The sequence below is a fragment of the Palaemon carinicauda genome, chromosome 23 (genome assembly GCF_036898095.1).
Source record: "Palaemon carinicauda isolate YSFRI2023 chromosome 23, ASM3689809v2, whole genome shotgun sequence".
NCBI lineage: Eukaryota > Metazoa > Arthropoda > Malacostraca > Decapoda > Palaemonidae > Palaemon > Palaemon carinicauda.
Window position 1 is genome coordinate 112,485,620 of NC_090747.1, and position 15,355 is coordinate 112,500,974.

General features: G+C 37.2%; 1 protein-coding gene across 1 annotated transcript; it reads left to right on the forward strand.

Moving 5' to 3' along the window:
- The first annotated feature begins 3,596 nt into the window (after window positions 1-3,596).
- On the forward strand, window positions 3,597-14,106 carry LOC137617375 (vitellogenin-like). The gene is made up of 15 exons (XM_068347398.1): window positions 3,597-3,690; window positions 3,999-4,241; window positions 4,359-4,549; window positions 4,712-5,806; window positions 6,107-6,263; window positions 6,392-8,026; window positions 8,175-8,420; window positions 8,677-8,840; window positions 8,953-9,554; window positions 9,677-10,058; window positions 10,431-11,120; window positions 11,227-11,754; window positions 11,869-12,232; window positions 12,571-12,848; window positions 12,965-14,106. Exons 1-15 carry the CDS (start codon window positions 3,639-3,641, stop codon window positions 13,967-13,969), a joined length of 7,632 nt encoding a protein of 2,543 aa, XP_068203499.1. The 5' UTR covers window positions 3,597-3,638; the 3' UTR covers window positions 13,970-14,106.
- The last annotated feature ends 1,249 nt before the right edge of the window (window positions 14,107-15,355 follow it).

Consider the following 15,355-nt stretch of genomic DNA (forward strand, 5'->3'; position numbering starts at 1 on the left):
TGGAATCAATCGAACTTCAAAAGTGCGTGACCAGAGTATATGGTCGGGCAGGCAACAAGGCGGGCCTTGACATAACAAGAACCCGGCAGCCCGATGCAACCAACATCGGAGAAGCCGCCTGTCTCATATGTCTTGAGCCGCGGTGAAAACGATGTGGGCCAAGTGTGTGTGCGTGGCCGTTGCAAAGCCACGACCACCCAAAACAATATACCCAGCTACTGGCATTCTGTCGTTTCCTCCACCCTTCTTCTGATAGGAGGCTGATGGCTAGCGACAGAAACCAATACTCGGACACGAGTGGGCGCCGACGAATATATATATATATATATATATATATATATATATATATATATATATATATATATATATATATATATCTACTATGCCTATTGACGCAAAGCCCCTTGGTTAGATTTCGCCAGTCGTCTCTATCTTGAGCTTTTAAATCAATACCTTACCATTCCTCATCTACTTTACAGTACATAGTCCTCAGCCATGTAGGCCTGGGTCTACCAACTCTTCTAGTGCCTTCTGGAGCCTAATGAAAAGTATGGTAAAATAATCTCTCTTGAGGAATGCGAAGAGCATGCCTAAAACAATCTCTATCTACCCCTCACCATGATCTAATCCACATATGGCATTTGAGTAATCTCTCAAAGTTTAATTTCTAATCCTCTCCTACCATTTAATTCCCAATATTCTTCTGAGGGCTTCGTTCTCAAATATACAAAATCTGTTGGATATCGTCGATACAGTAACACCGGTTTCATTAACCTGATATATAGCCTGATTTTATATGTAATTTCAGGTGATTTGACTTATAAATTTTACTTAACCTAGCAATTGTCTGATTCGCTATTTTCAATCTATCATTAAATTCCAAATCTAAAAACTCCGTATTAGAGATCATAGTTCCTAAATATTTAAATGATTCCACCTCATTAATCCTTTCTCCTTCTAATGATAATTCATCTTCCATTGCATTTTCCGTTCTCATCATCTCTGTCTTTCTTTCTTGAGACCCACCTACCGTGATATTTCATGCATTCTGGTAAGCAAGCCTGGCAAAACTTGTGCTGTTTAGCTAATAAGGACAGCGTCATTAGCAAACTCTAGGTCAGTTATTTTCCTATTAAAAATCCAGTCCAATCCTTCTCCACCATCCCCATCTGTTCTATGCATCGCAAAACCCATGAGGAGGATAAACAACATAGGTGACAACACCTTGCTAATAATACTCAGCTATTCGTTGGAAATTCATTTGATAGGACTCCACTAACATTAATTTTGTGGTGCAATCACAATTTCAATCACTTAATGACTCAGTGCCGATATCTAGTAAAGTTCGTGATCTAGGGATATTGCTTGACTGTAACTTGTCTTTCAATGCCCAAATAAATAATGTAGTAAAAACTGCTGGTTATCATCTAATAAACATTGCTTTTATAAGAAAGTGCCAGGATGAAAATTCTATAAAGAAACTAGTGATTAACTGTGCTATTACCAGGACTGACTACTGCAACTCCATCTATGACAATTTACCAAAAGTACAACTTAAGAAATAACAAAACATAATAAACAGAGGAGCAAGACTGATAAAAGGTGTCCCACCTAGAGAAAGGATCACTCCTATACTAACTGATTTACACTGGCTGGTGATTAAAGCAATAATTGAATTTATATGTACAATAACCCACCAAATTATCAGAACCGGTCGTCCAAAATAGTTAAGAAAATTGCTACATATAACGCAGCCAACAAACTATTGGAACCTAGATATATGTCTACTGTAGGCTCCAGAGCCTTTATATATGCAGCCCCGAGACTATATAATAGGCTCCTATGAGACATACGAATGATTGAAGACAATAAGGTTTTCAAGAGGAAACTGAAGAATCAACAGTAAATGAGCAATGCGTGATATGATACGTTGAATACTCTGAACAAACGAGATATAACAACAGTGGAGGTCCTGTAGAGAGTGGGGTGCCCCTGCTGTATGGGACTGGAAAAACAACCGTCTAAGTAAAGTGATAATTATCTATATCATTTTTATCTCTCATTTACACATTATTTCTTAATGCTCTTATTTTCATTTTTTGATAAGACACATCAAGATGGAGTTTGGAGTAGAAAAGTGTGCTCTAGTTAACATAGAGACACCAAAAGTAACAAGGTACGAACATCGAACATCAACCACAATCTATGGTAGAAAATGATCAGGCTAAATTATTCTCGCACTACAGTATAAGGTAGTGATCAGATGTCACGCTGGTCGACCAAACAAAGAAAAAAGTATCAGTCATAGATGTTGCAGTACTGTGGGACCCAAGAGTTGAAGATAAAGGGAGGTAAAAATAGAAAAGTACCAGGACTTACAAAATTAATTGAGAAAGCTATGGAATATGCAGGTATAAGTGGTACCAATAATTCTAGGAGCACCGGAAACCATAACTAATCTATTGAAAAAGAAACTTGAGAAGATAGGAGCTTATATAGCCGCAGGACTTCTGCAGAATAGTTCGCTACTTGAAATCACACATATAGTGAGGAAAGTGATGAATTCCTAGGGAAGCTGGATGTAACTCGGTACCCCACACTATAAACCACCAGTCTCTGTAGACTGCGAATACTAAAAAAACAAAAATGATAATAATAATCCTCATCTACTGTGGGTAGTTAATAATATCTAGGCCACAAATGAAATAAATAGAAAAGCTTTAGTAAATGAACACATTAATAGGTTTTCCCGGTGAAAGAACCTGTATTTCCCCCCTATTTCCATATATACTTTTACTCAATGTCAAAAGAGCTTTAATTACTAAATGTTGCCAGAAATACTGTTCAGTCACAATTTAGGTAATTCGAGATGTATACGATAAACCTTAAAAAATGTTCAAAACTTGCAGTCATTATCCTAAACACTTCTTCGCATCTAACTTTTTCATGGAATCTGTTCAACACTGATGGATACTGACTCTTCTTTGAACCTTCAACTAAGGTTTAATGCTTTTGATTTGGCTTGTCTTTCTTTTTCTAAAATATTACCTGGGATTAAAGTATGAGTAATAAGTAATGAATAATTCAATGAGTAATGAGTAATTCAAATAAGAAAGCCTATTTTGATCAATATCACGAGCAACTTCTTGATTCTTGTTCTTTCTCTTTCCATACAAGCGTTTCATTTGGAGAACGATTGCTTAGCGGAAAATTAATTTTTTTTTTTTTTTGGATGTTTTGCCCTTTGAGATAGAAGTATAAGCTATGACAATAACAATAATGAAAAAAATTAACTGTTCAAACAAAATTAATTATTATATCAAATATCTTTTGTCTTAAAAATCAATTTCTGGAACATTATTGCAATCCTAGACTAGCAGATCCTGTCTACCTTATGGTATTCTTCAAACAAAACGTCAAATAAAAGCTTATAGAAAATAACAAGAAGAGTTATCACCATGATTAAACCCAGACACACTTCACAAAAGGGCTGAGTGTGCCAACCCAAGATAAAAATTTCTCTCTTCTTATCTGATTATCAACGTGACCGATAAAATGCCAGCGGTCCCAGGCAGTATAAAAGCGTCTCCCACAAGGAGAATAATCAGAAGTTGTGGTGCTCTCAGCCTGCTGACACCATGACCTACTCAGCCTTATTTGTGTTCGCCATCTTGGCGGCTGCTTCAGCTGGTAATTATTCTCTATTATTCACCACTGTGCAATTAGTCTTAACCATAAACAAAATTCATTCATTTTGAGCTGCTTACTATGTATTTGTTCTAAGAACTAGACCTCACTAAATTAAATTGTATATGTAGCCTAAACCTTTTTTAAATATATTTTCTGCCTGTTTGAAAAATGAATGTTTACTCATAATTAGAGCTAGAAACTCGAATCGTTAATTTTGTACATTCTCATGATTTACCTTTTGAGATTTAAGAGATACTCCTCATTATACCAGGATGCATGTGTCACCTCCACAATTATACTTTTTCTAGCTCCTTGGCCATCAACCACTAACCTATGCTCAAGAGAATGTCCAGTTGCCGGATCTCCCAAACTCTTTTACGCCCCAGAGAAGACCTACGTGTATTCGTACACAGGGAAGTCTAGGATTAACCTCAAAGATGTTGAAGGAGCCAATACAGACATAGAATGGCGCTCTCAGGTTGAGCTTTCCTGGCTCTCTCCCTGTGACATGGCCATCACGATGAAGAATCCCTCTATGGGAGGTGGCTCAGGTAAATATCCAAGTCCTCATTCTAAAATTTAACGTGCATTTATCACACAAATTCTGAAAAAAATAAACACTTAGCTTTAGCGACCAGGTGTTATTGTAGGTTACTTACATTTTTCAGGGTCTTCTGAAGCTAGATTCCTCGAGAGGTACCCCTTGGTCGTGTCTATCATCGATGGACGGGTGATGGAGTCCTGTGCCCATCCTGATGATGATGTTTGGTCTGTCAACATGAAAAAGGGAATTGCATCTGCTTTCCAGAACACTTTGCCTTCCAACTCCTCTATCAACACGGGTCTGAACTTTACAGAGGTAAGTAGTCTGATTGGTATTAGTAAATATAACAACAGTAAAATATTGTTATATAAATCATGACAGTAACATATATAATTAAATATGATTCTATGAAGGAAAAAATGGTATCTATAGTATAAATTTAAGGCTATTAATCTTTACTATTTCTGTTTTATACAGACTGATATCATCGGTAACTGTTCAACTATGTATGAGGTGAAAAATGAAGGAGAGAAGGTTGTTGTGATGAAAATGAAAAACCATCGGTTCTGCCAAGATCATTTTATCAACCGAGCTGAGTCAACAAAAGCTTGGCTAAAGGCTCCTTTGCCTATGGAAGAATCCTTTTCAGAATGCAAACAAGAAATTACAAAAGGTGTTTACACCAGCATCACTTGTAAAGACAAGAACATCATCCGACCAGCCTATGGTTCTTATAAGTACATAGAAGCTGTCCAAGAATCAACTTTACGATTTGAGTCAGAAACCGACAACGTTCCACCAGCAGTTTCTCACCTCCCTAGTCGCTTTATCAGAAAGACTCTTCGCTACGACCAGCATACAATGAAGAAGGACCCATCAATGGTAGCCAAGCTAGATGCAATGCTCAAAGAGGTGTGTCAAAAGATGAAGCATGGAGTTCAAGAAGATACAGCATCTTATTTGGCTAAAGCCTTACAATATATGCGCAGAGTACCTGAAGAAGCAATCCCACAAACTCTGGAGAAGATCCGTGGTGGACAGATCTGTGAACAACGTCAAAAGCTTGAAAGTATGTTCTTAGATGGATTAGCTTTTGTTTACGAATCTGGAGCAGTTAAGGTTATGGTTCAAGAGTTGGTTTCTGGAAAGGCTACTGGAGGACGAGCTGCTCTTTATGCTGCTTCAATGTACTTCATGCCCCGACCATGTATTCACTCTATTGAAGCTTTGAAACCTCTATTTGAACAGTACCAACGTTTCCCAAGGACCACTTTAGCTGGTGCATCCATGGTGCATACTTATTGCAGGCAAAATCCCAAATGCCAAGAAAAAGCACCTGTTCGTCAGTTGGCCGAGACTCTAAGCACCAAGGTAGGACAAGTTTGCACTCCTTCACCAAATGAACAAACTAGAAACCAGGCTCTCGTGTTACTCAAATCTCTCGGAAATATGGGTGTGATGAATTCAGAAATGGCTCGACCAATCATGCAGTGCATAGAAAATTCAGAGGCTGACCAAGGTATTCGCATCGCTGCCACACAAGCCTTCAGAAACGTTCGCTGTACCCCAGAAGTAAGTCCAATCTGAATTTAACATCAAAGAGGAAACTATGATACATTTAATTTCTAAATCAAATTAGCCACAATTTAGTATTGGTTTTAGAGTACCCTATAATTATTTCAAAGTAATGTAGCTTTTCTTTCTTTGGTGTACAAAATAGTTTTCACCAATGTTGACTAACCTGCCTTATTATATCAGAGTACTGTAAAAAAAACAAACAAACAAATTCTCATGATGTTGCTAAGTTTTAACATTCATAGGTAAAGCGCATAATTTTTATTTAATCCTCTCTCTCATAATGGTTTTTTACAGATACATCCGGCAATCAAACAGCTGATTAATGTTGTACTTGATCCAAGAAAGAAAACTGAAGTTCGTATTGGATCATATCTAGCAGCAGTCAAATGTGCCAAATATGAAGATCTAAAGATGATTACAGATAAAATTGCTATTGCAGAAAATACTCAGGGTAAGTTTATGTTTGTCAATTCTGAACCAAAAATTAACCTGTTGATAAAATTTCTTGCGCACTTCTTATTGACTTTCCTTGAAATATAGAACTGGTAATGAATGTTAATTTAACGTTCATCTTTGCAGTGAGGAGTTTCATCTTAAGTCATCTGCAGAATGTCCGTGAATCAACTGCTTCTTTTAAGGGAAATCTCAAAAATATGCTTGAAACCATAGTCCTGCCATCTAACTTCACCAAGGACTGGCGAAAGATCTCTCGCAATGTTGACCTATCATACTATGCCCCAACCTTTGGTGTAGGTGCTGGTATGGAGTCTAATCTCATCTATGCTCCAGGATCCTTCATTCCCCGCTCAGTTAACCTTAATCTTACTGGAGCCCTTGGAGCAACACCTTTCAATATTGGAGAGATTGGAGCACGATTTGAAGGAATTGAATCAATCATAGAAGAAATGTTTGGCCCAGAAAGTTACCTCAGGAAAACCTCATCAAGACAGATTCTCCGTGATCTCTCATCAAATATTGAAGAAACATTCAACAAGATAAACGAACGGTTACAAGGCTCTTTCAGGCAAAGGAGGTCTATTGATTTGTCACAGATCTCTCATCTCTTTGATAAATTATATGGAAACAGACATATGCAAAAAGCAGACTTCTATGCTCGCATTAATAATCAGGAAATGGCCTTTGGATCTTTAATGGGAAATATGAAAAATATCAAAATGGAAGAACTTATCAATAACATGTTTGATAGTTTTGACAACATGATTAATAGAGCTGCAGAAAACAACATGGATACAGTACGGGCAGCTCAGCTTTACCTTGATTATCATTTGCCTACAATGCAAGGATTACCTCTCAAAATGAAACTAGAGGGAACTGCTATGGTTGGTCTTAAGATGGAATCTCGCGTCAGGGGACTAATGTCCGGCACTCCTGGTGTCATGAAATTCTACCCAAGTCTATCAACTCAAATTGATGCCTTTATTGGCTATGACTGCCATATTGTTCGAACTGGAATCAAAATGAGGAATCGTATTTCAACAAATGTTGGAACTAGCATTAATGCCAAATACACATCTGGTCAAGGCTTTGAGGTAACATTAGAGATACCAGAGAAAATGGAATTATTGAATATGAGGAGTGAAATCTACCTCATGAAGAGAGTAATGGGTCAAGAAGAGACGAAAATCAATCCTTCATCTGTACGAAGCACACGATTCCAATCTCGGTCTTGTGTAATGAAACTGGAACCAATGCTAGGACTTAAACTTTGTTACAATGTCAACATGCCAAATATTTTCCGCAGTGAAGGTCTTCCTCTTGGTCCACCTGCTAACATCCAAGTGTTCTTAGAAAAGGCCGACTCGGGTATGAGAGGAATCCGTGTAATGGGTAGAGAAGAAAACACTGGAGGAAAGAGAGTAATAAAGATTGAGCTCGAAACTCCAGGATCTTCCTCCCCAAGGAAATGCAATGCTCTTATTTCCTCTACTAATGAAGGAGAGGCAAAGAAAATCTCTGCAACGTTTGAATCAGAGCGTTTAGGAGGTATCAAGATCCAGATGACCAGAAAGTGGACTCAATCAGAAAAACAACTAGAGATGATTGCTTATTTCAGTGAAAGCAGACAGTACAATCCTAGTACAAAGGGTATTGAAGCTAAGTTCTTGATGATTGGAGAAGGAGAAGAAGTTAAATTGGATATGGCATTGCAGACATTAGCTGCAGTTAGGGAACGTGTCCAACTCAACTTTGAAGGTATTCATTACATATGATAATCATTGCTACTGACATAACATATAAAAAATTACATATAATTTGTATATATATGTGATAAGTTTGGTTAATTGTTGAAATATTTCAAAAAGCTATATATGTATATCTATCTTTGTAACTCTTTCAACAGCTAGCGCAGATATGTGTTTCATTGAGGGATCCATGATTCCTTATCCAAGAAGGCTGCGCAAGTTTGAAACAAACCTTGCATTCCGACAATGGCACTTGGTCTCTTTTGTAAGGAAGGAAAGTGAATCACAGTACAAGTCAGAACTCAAGTTTGGTCAGAAAGGAAATGAGAAGGTTGAAATGACTGCCACCCATGTCATGGAAGGAAGCTCATTCATGGATATGGCACTGAAAACTAATCTTGAAGGTTTGTACAATATCAAGGTTGTTGATTTTGCTTTTGAGATGGTCCATCAAGCATTAACTTATTTTCTTTCTGCTAAGTATTGGAACAAATTTTCTTTAACGAAGATTTTAAATGAATACCTAGAATAAGAGCTATAAATATGTTCTATTATTTGTAGTTTTCTAAATATTTCTTTATCATAGGAAAGGTGTTCTTGCCTGTTTATTTTCCTCAAACTGGTAAAAGAACTTAATTTCCATATCTTTTTCTTTTTTAGCTAAAATTGGAAGCGCCAGATATAAGAAAAACCTTGTTTTATACAATCAAGAAAGTAAAAAGGGAGTTGTATTACAAGTGGTCTCCCAAGGAGAAAGTGCAAAGGTTATCGAAGTCGAGATGATGTTGATGCGGTCTGGAGAAACACATCATTTGAAGTTATTAGTGAGTATTTTTTTTTCTTTTTCTTTTGGGTGATCATAATAAAATTCACTTTTATAAGAGAACAATAAGTTGAACGCTTGTCTATGAAACTAATTGACTAATCTTCTTCTAGCTTGATATCCCAGCACGCATGAAGAAAATGATGCTTCAAGCTTCTGCAGCAGGTCAAGGAAGTTCTCAGTATCAAGTTAAAGCAGTTGCTAAACATGGAGAAAGTCCTATTCTCCAAGTAGAAGGACCACTCACAGCTATGATCTCTTCTAGAAACACTCAGTTTAAGACCGAGATGAGGGTTGTTTTACTTCGTTTCCAACCCTACACAGTCTCGACTTCCGTTGTATTAATGCATGGAAAGCAGGCCTTCACATTTGAGCTAAAGAACAGAGAAGAACGTCTTATTGCTACAGAATGGAACATGGCAACTCAAGATGGAAAAGAAACAAATGTGCAGTTTAAAATGATTGTCCCATCAATGGTAGAAAAGACCATGAATGTTATAGTTAGCGAGAAAGTTCTTCACCTCAGTTTTAATCAACTCATTATGCCAAAGAGCTCTTCTCCATTGAGGAGGAAAGGATTCTTTGATATTGATTTCGAAAGCAAGAGAGCAAATGCAGAATTAGCCTGGGATGCTGATCGTAACCCAAATAAGAAAATCAAGGCTGAAGTCAGACTGGTTAATCCATTAGCAACTCTACGAGACTGTGTTATCCAGTAAGTTCTTAATGTTACACTTTTACAGTGAAGTTTTTAGTATCAATAACTATCATGCATAATCCTATATTAATGTCCTGTTTATATTAGGTAATATATTCTTGATATTTTTACTTTTATAGGGGTAACTGGATTTACTTAGAGAAACAGCATCAGTTCAAAGCTGAACTAAAGCTCAGCGATCCTCGCACTTGGTTTATTGGAAGGAACAACTTGATGCTAGAAGTTACTACTCCCAGCCAACAAATGTACAAAATGAATGCTATGGTAATGGTAGAGAAAGAGTCCTCAGGACCAAAAGTAGAGATAGAAGGAACTCTCAGGACACCCGAAAACAAAGAGTATAAGTGGAATTCCCAAACTTCTCTTGAATGGCGTGAAGGACTTCGCAACTGCAAGATGATGACCAAAGTAGATCTTAATGCTCCTGAAGGTCGACAGTCAACAATGAACTTGGAAGCAATGCATCATTGGACTCCAACCCAAAGGGAAGCTGATCTAAAGGTAAACTATTACTTATATTTAAGATAGATTTGACACTTTTTATTGGTACTCTTCATAACTGAACAATACAGGAAAAAGCTTAATTTTCAATTCTTTTTTCATACTGCGTCGTATAATGAACAATTTACGTCCTGATATTACATGACTTTTTTATATAAATTTTTTTTATTGTCTAATGAAAAATTCAATATAGTCCTTTTTTTAATTCATTGATAGACTCAATAAATAAAGTAAGTCCATAGCAATGTGAAGAAGTCATTTAAACTATTTTTTCTTGATAACCATATATTCACAGCTAAATAATTATCAAGAAGTTTAAAAAAAGATTTCTGTAAGCAATTCAGTGATAACAAGAATATTAATAATTTGCAGATTGACATTTCCTGCCCATCACTCCAACAACCAATAAGGACCCAACTTCAGATGAATAATCAACAAGGTGAATACAGTACTAAGTGGGTCATTGAAATGGGCTCTCCTGTAAATGGTGCAATGTATAAGCTAAAACTTTCTCCTGAGGGTGGAGTTCAAGGATTTGAAGTAGAACTCAACCTCAAACAAGTATCTGAACTTATGAAGGCATTGGAACATCTCCTATCCTCTACCTCATCATCCATGACATCTATGGCAACACATTCTTCTGCCCTTTATCGTGCTCACTTCAAGAACCATGAACGTCATTCTCTTTCATTGTTACTCATGACACCTTCTCGCACAATGGAGGGAGAATGCAAGTGTAATGACTGTACTGGCACACCCTGTTCTGACTGCCACTGTGGGTTCATTCCTCACAAGGGTATGAGTAGTGCAAAGTATGAAATTGCATTACGCCAATCTCACTCCGACTGGAATAGAGAGTCTAGATTTGAAGGACGTATCAGTCATCCTAGTCTAGAGAGGGACCGTCGAATGGATATTCAACTTCGAAGAGGTGAAGAGAAGATCACAGGAACTGTAGAATTAGATATTTTCCAGAAACCAGAAGATAAGATTATTGGAAAATTGGAATCCAGCATCTTTGCTAAAAACACTGTCGTCGTTGAAGCACAACTTTCAGGAAAGGTGTGTTATACAAACTATATTATTTCTTAAGTCTCATAAATAAATAAAGAAATAATCTTCTACTAAAACTATATTCTTATTTTAATTCATAAAACTTATATTTCAGGTACTCAAAGTTCAGCCCAAAGTAATTGTACGTGCTGCCCATGGTCCTGGTAATTATGGATTTGACATTAAATTCCACAAGACTCACTCTTCTCCTACTTCTTTCTTGATGTCAGGAAGAATAGATATGAGGTCTGGCAGAAATGCTGCTATTTCTTTCATGGTGAAGAATGAAAATCAAAAGGCTGTAGACATTGCTCTAGCACTGCATCCTCATCAGAGTTCTTCTTGCTATGGAATCCGAGCTGAAGGCAAGGCTATGACCTCTCTTATTGGAACTTATGATATTTATTCTGAACTTTGCAAGCCAGCATTTATAGAAATGACCACAAGGAAGCATGGAAGTGACAAAATGCATGTAACCAAGATTGGTATGAAAGGATTGAAGGATGTCGAGGTCTGCATCTCAGAAGCCAACCCAGAAACCATGGAGAAAAGGCCAATCGGCATGGCTCGTTTGATGCTTACTTCTCCCTCAATGATGAAGCTGGAAACTAAGTATGAAGGTGAAAAGCTGCATCAAATCAAGGTATGATCAAATATATTTTCCTAATATAATCAATAATTTTAAGCTTCCAATTTCTTAGTTAAATATGAAAAAAAGCATCAAATGCACCTTGAGGTGACATTCTATATTTTTCAGAGTGAACTTCAAGATATCTGGAGGAACCACATTTCATCTGCAGGCAACTGGATGGATTCTATGAGCACGGAAGTTTTAAAAGAGGGTTCCGGATCACCCTCTGCCCAAATGTCAGTATTATGGCAGGAAATGAAGAATGAAGCCTCAAGGATCTATTCTGACTTAGAAAACGATTTAGTCATTCCTAGATTAGATAATATCAGAAAATGGACTCACAGTGACCTTGTCACTAACATTGCTGAAGGATGCTCAAAACTTTGGTCTCAGTATGCTCACTTCCAACAAACTTTATCCTCATCTGTATCCGACATGATGAGGACTCTTAAAGAACAATTTTCTGGATTAACTAGTGTCGTCAAGGAAGGTAATATAATTCTTATGAGATAAACTTATCAGTTTTTCATATAATTGAAGTATTATTGTAAATTTGTTCTAACAGATTTAAAAGGCATTAACTTGCATATATCAGTATATTTTGTGGTAAAAGTATGAAGAAACTTACATTTCTTCATTTGCCTCATATAAGGTATTTTGAATTAGGGTGGTGGGTTAGTACTGAAATTTATACTGTTTAAGATTTAAATGGAAGATTACACGGTAAAATTAGGAATAAAAAGATATAGAAAATTAAACTGCTTCATTGTGGAAACTTGTAGATACGCTGGGAATAAAACCTGTGAAAACATATATATTTTTTCACAGTTGTGGTGGGAACTGCTCGCGGTATGAAGACTGGTGAAATGCCTCAGGAAATTCAACGCTGGTGGTCAGAGTTCCAAGAGAGTTCTGTCTATAGGAATGTAGAATCCGAATTTGAATCCCTTTGGAGGAACCATCAAGAGGAATACCAGGGATTGAAGCAGATTCTGAGCAAAATCAAGTCTACTCTCAGAAGGAATGTTGACATGCAGCGACGTAACATCATGCTTTATAAGAAATCCACACATATCGTTAACTGGATTGTCAACCATATGAATTTTGTAAGACCACTTGAATAATTGAAAAAAGACATTTTGTTATACTTCAATATATACACCAGCATCCTATTTATTAAGGGGAAAATTCTTTAATTATATCTTTTCCTTTTTTATTCTAGGATCACATGATGTTCAAGAGCATAGATATGTGGGTTAAGAATGTTGTACAACAAGCACTCTTACTACCTGTTCAGATGGAAGGTCGTCACTTCCAGTTACAGCTACCTATTCGCCGACCAGTGCACTCGCTTCCTCAAGCTTTGTCTTATGTATCACTGAATCCAGTTCCAGTCGTTGACCGTGCATTGTGGTGGTTGGAAGCCCTTATGCCAACTTCAGTTGATAACATTGTGTGGACTTACTACAAATTCCTCCCTCGTCATGCTCGTTATCTTTTACCACCTTTCAATCGTACAGCCATGGTTGTTGATGGAACCGAGATCCTTACATTTGATGGAGCAGTTCTACGAGTACCTCATTCTCCATGCAAAGTTTTGCTTGCACAGTACAAGACTCACTCCTTGATGATGGAAAATCAGAAGTCTGCTCCTTCCCCACACTTCATTATGAAGGCAGCTGGAGCTACAATGGAGGTCAAACCTGACTTTACCGTTACCGTGAATGGACGTCCTGTCAGCGGCCCTAGAGAGGTTCAAGGTGAAGTCGAGATCATCAAAGATCAGGAAAAGATCAAAGTGAGAACACCATTCATAACACTTCGTGTTTACAGAATGAGCCACGCAGCATCAGTTGAAGTGTCTGGCTGGACATTTGGAAAAGTAGCTGGTCTTTTAGGCACCTATGATGGTGAGATGGGAAATGACTGGATGACTCCTCAAGGTACATGGGCACCTAATATGCAAGAACTTGTCAAGTCCTGGCAGGAAAATCAGCAGTGCCAGACCCCTCAAGTTGCTCCTGTAAGTCCCATGCAGGTTCCAGTGGTACATGCGCTTCACTGCCAAGCCCTCTTTGGAGTTCGATCACGATGCAATCCAGTCGTGCGCCCAGAGCCTTTCAGAAAGATGTGCTTTGCAAGCAGAAATGCCTGTCATGTTGCAAAGGCTTACCGTGCCATCTGCGAGACTAAAGGAATTAAAGAGGTCTTCCCTCTAGGATGCTAATTCTCTCGCTTTTCAGCAACACATCTCATAAATGACTCAGAAGGCTAGATAACCTGATTCTTAGCTTTTAAGGAACGCATGGAAAATACTGTATACAAAAAATAATGTGTATCTAAAAAAGATAATAAATATCAGCATTATAACAGAAATAATACCCTTTATTATCCTGATACCATTTGTTCATATATTAAGAATGTCATCCTATTTTCTAAAAATACAATATTCTTCTAGGCTTTAAAGTTAATCAATATAGTCTAAAGGTTAAATAATTAGAAATCACCAAAAAATCTACCAGCAAGGGGTGCTTATCTACTTTGTAGGCTTTCAATTAACAATTGAGGTTATGTGTGTTACCGTACCATTTACATACTATTTCTTTTCAACATTTATCCCTCTCATCCTCATATAACTATCAAGACCTTTACGATTCAGTACTTGTTTTTTCATCGTCCAAAGAAAATGTTTGCGCCTTTGACTGGTAATGGAATTAAACAGTATACTTCAAGTTAAAAACTGAAAAAGTTCCTTTACATAAAATCCTTTATGTAATCCATCATTTCATGAGATTATGAGATTAGATGAAGAAAGATTACCTTCAAGTGTTCCCCTATGTAAGGAACTAAATGGAAAAATTCCAATTCTTTATGTCTAAAAGCTCTTTCACTACAAAAAAAATAGGCATTACTGTGACTATCCCTACATAATTCAAATAGACCTCAATCATTTATCGTCTTCAACTGAAGGAAAGATCCGATTGAAACCGACATAGTAATTGCAATTGAGAAGTAATTGGGAACTTTCCTGGAGCCTGCAAGTAATTTGAGAAGGCAGTAGCTAGTCCAATAGACCATTAGTCGCTGTACAAGTAGGGTTATTATAACTAGTAAAACACATCAACATAACTGAATACACAGCAGATTATTTTCTATGTTCATAGGTTCCTTCCTCAATGAAATAACCAGATAAGCAACAAAACTTTACTTAGCAATTGGAGTTGGGCTTCCGATCATTCCACGATTTTGTTGCAAGCTTACTTTTTGGATTTATTACTTGAGATTAAGGACTATCATCAGCTTCATATTAATTGAGCAGAAAGAACTTGAACTATTACCTTCCTGGGACATCTTTACCTTCACTAACTAATGTAACACTTTTAAAAAGAGTAATTGGGTTTCTAACACTAATTGGCTTAAATATCAGTCAGCTCACTTCTATGAACAACTCTTATGTGGATGCACTCAAGTTAGCAAGATGATAGCTAAACATGAAAAGATATGACACTTAGGGGCAGATTGATTGAGTGACATAGCTGACTGGGATTGTCCCTGACTTTCAACTAGTGGACCTGGAGTTTAGTCTCTGCTCACGGGATGATGGATTTAAGGT